The sequence below is a fragment of the Salvelinus fontinalis genome, chromosome 30 (genome assembly GCF_029448725.1).
Source record: "Salvelinus fontinalis isolate EN_2023a chromosome 30, ASM2944872v1, whole genome shotgun sequence".
NCBI classification, from domain to species: Eukaryota; Metazoa; Chordata; class Actinopteri; order Salmoniformes; family Salmonidae; genus Salvelinus; species Salvelinus fontinalis.
The window spans coordinates 42,376,782-42,387,588 of NC_074694.1; the positions used below are offsets into that span (position 1 = coordinate 42,376,782).

The 10,807-nt window shown below is 46.5% G+C and overlaps 1 protein-coding gene across 1 annotated transcript in view; it reads left to right on the forward strand.

The window, feature by feature from the left end:
- LOC129828533 (transmembrane protein 150A-like) overlaps positions 1-9,677 on the forward strand; it is a 30,346-nt gene extending 20,669 nt beyond the window's left edge. The window contains exons 4-5 of the mRNA XM_055889548.1: positions 8,374-8,551; positions 9,195-9,677. Coding sequence (XP_055745523.1) covers positions 8,374-8,551; positions 9,195-9,445 — 429 coding nt within the window. The 3' untranslated portion in view covers positions 9,446-9,677. The remainder of the gene's footprint in view (positions 1-8,373; positions 8,552-9,194) is intronic.
- Positions 9,678-10,807: the final 1,130 nt, after the last annotated feature.

Below are 10,807 nucleotides of genomic sequence, written 5' to 3' on the forward strand. Positions count from 1 at the left end.
ACTAGCCTGCTATTCAGTGGAATAGGTATGTGGTCCAAGTCTGGGTTTAAGGGTCTCTTTTCCAAGCTTAAAAGGAAAAAAACATTCACATGCCATGGGCCAGAAAATGTTGAATACATTGGCCATGCTGTCAATGGAGTATGACTTCTGACACATTCAATACAACTGGAAACTCAGAACTGGGAAATCTCAGACTTCAGTGAGTTCAAGACAACTGGGAACTTGGAAAAAAACGAGCTCTGACTGGGAAAATATGTTTTGAACAGTCATCCAACTCGGAATTCCAATTTGGGAACTCCGGCCTCTAGGCTCCGACTTGAAGATCACTGACGTCATGATTGTTTTTTCCCGAGTTCCCAGTAATTTTGACGACAAAATTTGCCCACAAGAAGGACCTCCATGCCACCTTCCTGTTCAAGTAAGAACGGCATAACAAGGTGAGTCCAAAAATGTATGCTGTTGCATAAATTATGTAATATGCCAGGGACATATGTATACTGTAGCTAAGAAAGTAATACTAAGTGTATATTGTGTAGTAAGCTGTTAGTAGCCCATGTGCCTCACCCTAATAATTTGGTCCCTTTCCCCTTCATAGCTTAGCCTACTGCTCTGACTTGGTGACCACATGTAGCCTATAGCCTGTTTTAAAGAAATTTAATCATTAAATATTGTAAGAGCTTTCATTGTCTGTGCACCGTTTATTCATCCTACGTTTCTGACTTGGTGTGCAGGGAGAACACTGTAAGAACGGCCCATGTTCTGAATTCTATTGCTGTACATTTCAAACTGAACAAATAGTTATATTGACTACGTCCATCCTAGCTCGCTCATTAATGTCATAATCGAAATTACGTATGGCCTCTTATCCGCTTGTCGTCCCCTTATGCCATAGTTTGTACATCTCAATTGTCAGTAAAAACGCATATGTTTTAAGCAAGTAAGCCATGTCAGCTATGTTTTTTAAAAAGGCAGTAAATTAGGCTGAATGAACTGTCTCACAGCCAGACAAGGCTCCGCTGATGGCCAGGTGTAGCGGTGGTAAGGATTCACTCCATAGTGCTGAAAAGAAAGCTCTGCTGTTGGGACAGCTTTATTTAGGCCCTAACAGTTTGTGAGCACCGTTTGTCACCGTTATAGTGCAATTAATGTATTGTTTCGTGTTGTGTAGTGGCTTTGCTGGCATGCATCCCCCCCAAAACGTTTGCCCTACCAAGATTTACATGCTAAAATCGCCACTGCACTCACACACTCCGATAAAGATATTTTGCAGTTGAGGATCTATGTTTAGTCTATAGTATTGTGCACTGGTTTGTTAACATTAGTTCCTAGCCAGGAATATTTAAGTGACTGTCACATGGGATGATGCTGGAGAGACGAAGCAGTTACGGGGAGTCGAACATTTAATAAAGAACGGAAATGGAACGAGACAGGAACAGCGTCAGCAAACAGGGAACACAAACAAAAGACAATCCATGCAGAAGCGGGGAACAGAGCTGCGGAACTGACAAATATAGGGGAGGTAATAACAGGTGATGAGATGAGTGAGTCCAGGTGAGTACAATATCGCTGATGAGCGTGACGAGGAAAGGCAGGTGTGCGTAATGGTTGATAGTGCGTGATGTAGGGCAGCCTGGCACCCTCAAGCACCAGGGGAGGAAGAGCGGGAGCAGACGTGACCGTACCCCCCCCCCCCCCTCCCCCCCTCTAGGGGCCCGGCGTCCCACCTGGGCGAACCGGCCGAGACATGGGCGCTGGGCAAGCCGGTTGAGGCATGTAAGCCCGACAATCCGGCTGAGGCAAGACGACTGTCGATCCCGCTGCAGAGAGGAAGCACGAAGATCCAGTGGAGTGTGACGTGGGATGGAAAGCCGCAGAGTCAACCGAGGCAAGGAAACTTCTTGAGCCAGCCAGGGTGTGAAAGCCCGACGGGCTAGCTTAGGCACCCCTGGTTCCATCGGCGGCAGAATCCACCCCGACGTCACCAACAAAACAAAAAACAAACAAAACAACTCCGGGACCGTTTGGGCGAACAAGAACTGACGATCCGGCTGAGGCCCGACGTGAGATGGGCGCCATCCGAGCTAACCGAGGCAAGGAAACCTCTCGAGCCAGCTAGGGCGTGGAAGCCCGACGAGCTGGCTAGGCACCCCCGGTTCCATCGGTGGCGACCCAGAGCCGATGCCACCATACCAACCGGAACGCCAGTACTCTCCGATGCTTCATGTGATGGCTTCTGCATTCTGTTACATGGGATGCCGCTGGAGAGACGAAGCAGGTACAGGGAGTCAAGCATTTAAGGAAGAATGGACATGGAACGAGACAGGAACAGCGTCAGAAAATAGGTAACACAAACAAAAGACAATCAATGCAGAAGCGGGGAACAGAGCTGGGGGACTGACAAATATAGGGGAAGTAATAACAGGTGATGAGTGAGTCCAATATCGTTGATGCGTGTGACGAGGGAAGGCAGGTGTGCCTAATGGATGATAGGAGTGCATGATGCAGGGCAGCCTTGTGCCCTCAAGCGCCAGGGAAGGGGAAGAGCGGGAGCAGACATGACAGTATTTTTGTGTGGGATAAACTCAGCTACTGCGCTGTTCAATTATTGAGCATCTTTTGAGCTCAATATCATTATAATAATTTTGATTTATTACATTTTTGTCCTTTTTCGCCCCAATTTCGGGATATCCAATTGGTAGTTACAGTCTTGTCACATCGCTGCAACTCCCATACGGACTCGGAAGAGGCGAAGGTTGAGAGTCATGCATCCTCCGAAACACGACCCTGCCAAGCCGCACTGCTTCTTGACACAAAAATATTTTAAATTTTTTACGTCAACATTTTTCAGACAAACATTTATGCATTAACGAATCAATTATACAATCATACGATCAATTTGACTTTGTTTTTACCAATTTAACTACATAATAACATCGCCTGTATTGATTCGGTGCTGCACCAGATGTGTAAAACCATGACTTCGGCAACCCAGATGGGGTGGTGGAAAGTTTGGCAAGCTATATGCATATCCAAATGGGCTGATCCCATCATTGGAGCCTGACAGTGACCAATGGGACACCAACAGCGCCCAGGTAGATGTGGGGGGGCAATAGGTAATTGTTGATCAGTGTAACGGTGGACCATGTATCAACGAGGGGCTCCATACTCTGGCCTCCTATTTGCACAGGTATCTGACAGCTGTCAGGGTGTTAAGGAGGTAGGTGATAAGGGGCAGGACAGACACTATTCACCAGTGGTAGTCTCTCTGAGTGGGGTTTTTGATGTGGAGCCCAGCTGTGCCCCTACTGCACTGGGTCCATGCTGTTTCCCAAACATTGTGGTTCTGTAGTGGCTCTACAAGGGTGCCATATCTCATCTGGTGGCCTTTACGGCCACAGCGCCAGTAGATTTATTGTGATAAATCCGGTGGTCCACCATCGGGCCGGGGCAGGCATCTTGTTGAGGTTTTGTCTGCCGCTGATTGAGGTGGGGGGCTTGGAATTCGCACCTGGTACGTTTGGGGATGGGGTCTCCCATTTGAGGTGGCCTGCCCTTTTTTGAGGACTTCCTTGACAGTCTGGGCCTTCGTTAGTGTATAGCGTCTCTGATACACTAAGGCGGACCTGTTTGCAGAGTGTCTGGTGTTAGCCCCTTGATAAAAGCCTCTGTACCCAGGGTCATGACAACGCTGTCTGAGAACTGGGGGTATCCTTTCTATGCCAAATATATCTAATCTCAGCGGCATAAACAACTGATGTCTACATGGGCTTCGGGACTCACTCAGCAAACTTTTGATGCCTTATCCACGGCTGGCACCGGCTGACCAAACCGCAGTGCTATTGCAGTTGCAATAGCCTGGGGATCCTGGATCTCCTGTTCAGACAGTTCCAGTAGTACTCGCTGCGCTTCCCCTTCCAGTGAAATAACCAAAGGTACTGCTCTCTCTGTAGTGGACCACCTGTTAGTTGCAGCCACTACCTCAAACTTGGCTTCGAACGCTTCCCATGATGCTTGTCCATCAAACCGACCTACTTTGAGCCTCAAAGCAGTCAGTATCAGCCATTTCCCCTGCTGCTGTCGCTGTGTCACTACTGCTACATTTGGGGCTAGGGTTAGCGTCCTGGCTAACATTAGCATCTACGTTGAGATTCCCATGCACATTAGCATCAGTGCTAACATCTGTGCTCACATGATCCTCTCTTGGCATTTTAGCATCTGTGCTATTGTTTCCCTCGCTCTGATTAATAGACTTGTGCTGAGGTGTATTACAGCTAAGGTGTAACCCATCCATCCATCCAACATCACCCCAGTGTTCATGTTGCCCCCCCCCCCCCCTGCAGTAATGGTCATAACTGTTCCATTTCCTCTTCACTAATAGCTCTCATCAATCAATCAATCAATTTTATTTTATATAGCCCTTCGTACATCAGCTAATATCTCGAAGTGCTGTACAGAAACCCAGCCTAAAACCCCAAACCCCAAACCCTCTCATTAGTTTCATTAGTTTAGTTTCCTCATTCCATTCGTGCAATGCACCCTCTACTTCAAATTGCTGTTTCAAAAACGGCCAATCTGTCTTACCCACGTCTGTAGATTCATTTGCTGTTTCAAAAACGGCCAATCTGTCTTACCCACGTCTGTAGATTCATGGCAATTGGCGTCTTTGGCTCTAGCGTCCTGTCCACACGGGGGCAGCTTGGTCTGTCTCACTCCCAGTGGCAGATCAGCTCTCCAGGTCAGCCACTGTGCCGTTGCCTCTGGTGTATACAGCAGCGAGAGAAGGTAGGCTCGTGCTCCATCCTCAGCCTGATTTTCGGTCCTCTTCCAGTGCATTCGGAAAGTATTCAGAGCCCTTCACTGTTTTCATTGTCTTACCTTAGAGACTTATTCTCATCAATTTACACACAAAACTCCATAATGACAAAGTGAAAACAGGTTTGTAGAAGATACCTTATTTACATAATTATTCAGACCCTTTGCTATGAGATTCGAAATTGAGCTCAGGTGCATCCTGTTTCCATTGATCATCCTTGAGATGTTTCTACTACTAGATTGGAGTCCACCTCTGGTAAATTCAATTGATTGGGCATGATTTGGAAAGCCACGCACCTGTCTATATAAGGTCCCAAAGTTAACAGTGCAAGTCAGAGCAAAACCCAAGCCATGAGGTCGAATGAATTGTCTGTAGAGCTCCGAGACAGGTTTGGGTCGAGGCACAGATCTGGGGAAGGTTACCAAAACATTTCTGCAGCATTGAAGGTCCCCAAGAACACAGTCTTAAATAGAAGTTTGGAACCACCAATACTTTTCCTAGGGCTGGCCGCCCGGCCAAACTGAGCAATCAGGGGAGAAGGGCATTGGTCAGAATCCAATGGTCTATCTGACATAGCTCCCTTAGTTCCTCTGTGGAGATGGGAGAACCTTCCAGAAGGACAACCATCCCTGCAGCACTCCACCAATCAGGCCTTCATGCTTGAGTGGCCAGACAGAAGCCACTCCTCAGTAAAAGGCACATGACAGCTCGCTTGGAGTTTGCCAGAAGGCACCTAAAGGACTCTCAGACCATGAGAAACAAGATTCTCTGGTCTAATGAAACCAAGATTGAACTCTTTGGCCTGAATGCCAAGCATCACGTCTGGAGGAAACCTGGCACCGCTCATCACCTAGCCAAGATGATCCTTACGGTAAAGCATGGTGGTGGCAGCATCATGCTGTGGGGATGTTTTCAGTTTCAGGGACTGGGAGACTAGACAGGATCAAGGAAAATAATTAACGGAGCAAAGTACAGAGAGATATTTGATGAAAACCTTCTCCAGAGCGCTCAGGACCTCCGACTGGGGCGAAAGTCATCTTCCAACAGCCCTAACCACACAGCCAAGACAACGCAAGAGTGGCTTTGGGACAAGTCTCTGAATGTCTTTGAGTGACCCAGCCAGAGCCCGTACTTGAACCTGCCCGAACATCTCTGGAGAGACTTGAAAATAGCTGTGCAGCGATGCTCCCCATCCAACCTGACAGAGCTTGAGAGGATCTGCAGAGAAGAATGGGAGAAACTCCCCAAATACAGGTGTGCCAAACTTGTAGCGTCATACCTAAGACTCGATGCTGTAATCACTGCCAAAGGTGCTTCAACAAAGTACAGAGTAAAGGGTCTGAATAGTTATGTAAATGTGATATTTCCCTATGTTTTTATTTATACCTTTTCATATATTTATAAAAAACAGTTTTTGCTTTGTCATTATGGGGTATTGTGTTTAGATTGAAAAAAACAATCTAATCCATTTTAGAATAAGGCTGTAACGTAACAAAATGTGGATGAAGTGAAGGGGTCTGAATTCCTTCCGAATGCACTGTATCTCCTCTCGTTTGCTCCATCTGCAAGCTAGCTAAACTAAGCTAATCAGAAAACGAGGTGTAATTTCAATCCCACTTCTGACACCAATGTGGAGTTTACGGGTTTCCCGATTTTATAACGTTAGCTAATAGCTTGAAAAACAAACGGACCAAGAGGGAAATATGGTTAATACCATCAGGCGTTTTAATGTTACTCTGCACAGGGTAACGGGGAGCGGCACAAAACAACAAAGATAAGTCACAGTCCAGCAGGGCGTATCTCCCCAGGGAGATAAACACCAGAGAGGGAGAGAAAATTGGGATATTACCAAGACAACCCTAAAAACAATGAACGTGACAGGTTTTACCAGGTTTCGGCAGGGTCTTCCTACCTTACACCCTGAGGGTCTTCTTCTTCTATGATATCATGGCGGTCCACAAACAATCGTTTAACTGCAAAATTCTCTAATTCCATGAGAAAAAAAATATACATCTAAAAGAAATCGCTACTAACTTCTACAACAACCTGAGTTGTATTGATAACCTTACCAATAAAAGCTATGAAGTCAACTTTATTCATTATTAAAGTGTCCTTTGACACAGCACAAACATGAGCGCAAAATGTCTGAACAGGCCTCCAAACCAGGCCAGGACCAGCAGAAGCACCAAGCTCAACAGTAGGTCCACTTACTAAAGGAGCAACCATGGAAGCTCCATCATTCCACACTGTAGTTCCACCAATCTGTTTTACAGCCTCTGCATATGATACACTAATTATATATCTCTGAACCTCTCTAGCCTTTGCACCTGGCATCCACCAAATGCTGAACTATGTCCTCCCCCCACAATTCTCCCCCCACAAAAACACTTAACCTTCACATTGCTCCCACATTCACCGTAATCATGTTCCCCTCCACGCTTGGCACATATTTTTCTTCCTTTACATTGAACAGCTACATGTCCCATTCTTTGGCATTTAAAACACTGCAATGGGGATGGGACACAATCTCTGACATTGAAACTAAGGAATCCTCTCTGTACTTTTCCAGGCATAACCTTCTCAAACCCCAGCAGCACTGATAGGCTTTCACTTCTTTGACCTTCTTTCCTACTGATCAACCTTTCGGCCTCAACCACTCTTCCTCCCTTCACATTTTCTCTAATATCGCCTTCTTTCCCAACCGCGAATGGGCATTCTTATCATTAACACTGGTTTCTTGCATCACACTCCGGCCCTGAGGGACGCTACAATATACTTCTCAAACACAGCCAAACGAAAGCTGAACAGAGCTGGATTCTCAGGTGGGCGTGGCTTGAGCCTTGCTAAGTGAAGGCAGACTGTCCCCCAGCTAAAGGTTTGTACTCTAGAACAGGCACATGTTCCCCACCCTGTGATTATGGAGACACCTGTCTGAACATCTCCACCACCTAGGCCTATCGTACAGTTTACCTTAATGTGTTTGCGTAATCATAATACTAGAGAGGACTCTCAAAGGTCAATACAGGCGTGTGGTTCCAAGTTTAAACCGTGAGCTATTTAGATTAAATAATTATAGTTCAGTAACACTGAGAAGGTGTGAAGAGTTTGAGGTGTAACTGTTAGTGTTGTTGGTGTGGGAGGCTTAGCTTGAGGATTCATATTACTTTGGCATCTTGTGAAATGTTGTCCACCCCGATTCCAAATTTACTATCAAATCTTATACTGCACATTCCTTATACTGTACTGAAAGAATACATTACAATGTATTTTCTTAGCTCTATCGTTTTCTATTGTTATACTGAAGATCCTCTGTTTTAGAGTGTTATTCTGATCCTCCTGCTGCAGATCGTTCTGTTTTCCTGGAAATGAGTCATTTTGTGTCAGTCTCGCCGATAATGGAGTAATACTCTGTTAACAGTGACTAGTGTTATTGGGTCATGCTGACCTGTGTGTGTGTGTGTGATGTTTGTGCATACATGCATGCGTTGGAAGTACATATATACATATGTGTGTGGTTGCCCACCTGTCTGCGAGAGTCCATGTATGTATTTATGTTGCAGGTGGATTATGCCAAAGTGCTACACTACGTGGGTGCAGGGGTGGATTTTCCCACCAGTATACTGTTTGTATGTCCGCAGTCAGCCCTGACCTACCGGCTGGCCAAGACCCATGGGGAGTACAACGTGGGCCACCTGCGACTCGGGATGAGCCTGCTAGCCTTCATCACCCTGGTTCTCAGTATCTTTTATGATGGTTGACACTGTGAGAGAGCGACATGGAGAAAGAATGTACAGTAGTTGTGTTACATGGCCCCCTGCTGGATAAATACATGTTTTGCATACATGCTGTCGAGATGAGTAGCAGCATTAGTATTTAATTTTTATTTAATCAGGTAAGTTGACTGAGAACACATTCTCATTACAGCAGCGACCTTGGGAATAGTTACAGGTGAGAGGAGGGGGGAATGAATGAGCCAATTGGAAGCTTGGGATGATTAGGTAACCATGATTGTATGAGGGCCAAATTGGGAATTTAGCCGGGACACCCCTACTCTTACAGTAAGTGCCATGGGATCTTTAGCGACCACAGATAGTCGGGACACCCGTTTAACGTCCCATCCGAAAGATGGCACCCTACACAGGGCAATGTCCCCAATCACTGCCCTGGGATTTGGAAAAATCTATAGTTTTTTTTACCAGAGGAAAGAGTGCCTCCTACTGGCCCTCCTACACCACTTCCAGCAGCATCTAGTCTCCACGACCAACCATGCTTAGCTTCAGAGGCAAGCCAGCATTGGGATGCAGAGTGGTATGTTCTGTCAACGACCAAGTGTGTGTCCACATAGGTTAAGGTGTTCTCCTTAACCCTCTGTCCCTCCCAGGCGGTGTCTTCTTCATCCAGGAGAGCTTTGCCCTGCAGCACGCCTCTGCCATCTTTGAGTGGCTCTTCTGCATCATCATCATGCTCTTCTTTGGGACCTTTGCTTTTGAGTTTGGGGACATGTCCAGGGACACCCTGATGGTGCTGGCCAGAGGAGGGGGTGTCCAGGGCTTTTTTAGCAGTGACCACAAGGCTGAGAAGGCAGGAGGGCCCAACCACCACTATCAACCAGATGGCATAGCCATGCTGTAGGCCTATCAAAGCGAGGCTACGTGGTCATAGACCAAACACAAACAGGGTGGAAGTGGGAAGATTGGATGCCTGACCGATCATAGTCCACCAGAAGGCATGAAGACGACGGACCCTGCAAACGGACCTGCTAGGTATTGCAGATAGCTAAAACACCCAAAGCTTTTCTAACCAATGACCAAAGACTAATATCATGTTTTTGCCATATTTGTACTGCGTTACAGCAGACAGTACAGGGTGAATTGCACAACATGTGATGTTACTAGTGCCTTTTGGAACACAGGCAGACACACACACCTTCCGTGTCCTTTCCTTTCATCATTATGTAATCACCATTGATTACGAGAACTTGTTGGCTTGCCTTGTGTCAGATCCGATGTCTTGAGTACCTGGAAAGTTATCATGACTAAAGAGAATGTGGCTGGATCAGTATGGGTATGTTTGGCCATTCATTGAACTCTGCATTGTTTCTACTCAGGAAAATTTGTTACATCACCAACTGTTGCTCAATGCCTTTTAACTGGGCCTTAAAGGGAAAAGCATTCTTAAAGTCAAACAATAGTGGTATTGTTATTTTCTGTGCTGAGAGATATTTGACTTACTTCAGAGGCTTAATTGTTGTATTGTATGAAAGGCAAATAGACTGACCAAAGGATTTTTGTCCTGGTGCAGTGTCCCTTCATTTTGTGAGGGGTTATGCGAAAAGTTTTACTTGGTGTAACACATAGTATTAACACGGACATATTCAATCAATCCTTATCCCAGTCTGCTTTTCCAACACAGGCTTCAAGAGGGCCACCATTGTTCCTGTTCCCAAGAAAGCTAAGGTAACTGAGCTAAACGACTACCGCCCCGTAGCACTCACTTCCGTCATCATGAAGTGCTTTGAGAGACTAGTTAAGGACCATATCACCTCCACCCTACCTGACACCCTAGACCCACTCCAATTTGCTTACCGACCCAATAGGTCCACAGACGACGCAATCGCAACCACACTGCACACTGCCCTAACCCATCTGGACAAGAGGAATACCTATGTGAGAATGCTGTTCATTGACTACAGCTCAGCATTTAACACCATAGTATCCTCCAAACTCGTCATCAAGCTCGAGACCCTGGGTCTCGACCCCACCCTGCGCAACTGGGTCCTGGATTCCTGACGGGCCGCCCCCAGGTGGTGAGGGTAGGTAACAACATCTCCACTCTGCTGATCCTCAACACTGGGGCCCCACAAGGGTGCGTTCTGAGCCCTCTCCTGTACTCCCTGTTCACCCACGACTGCGTGGCCATTCACGCCTTCAACTCAATCATCAAGTTTGCGGACGACACTACAGTGGTAGGCTTGATTACCAACAACAACGAGAC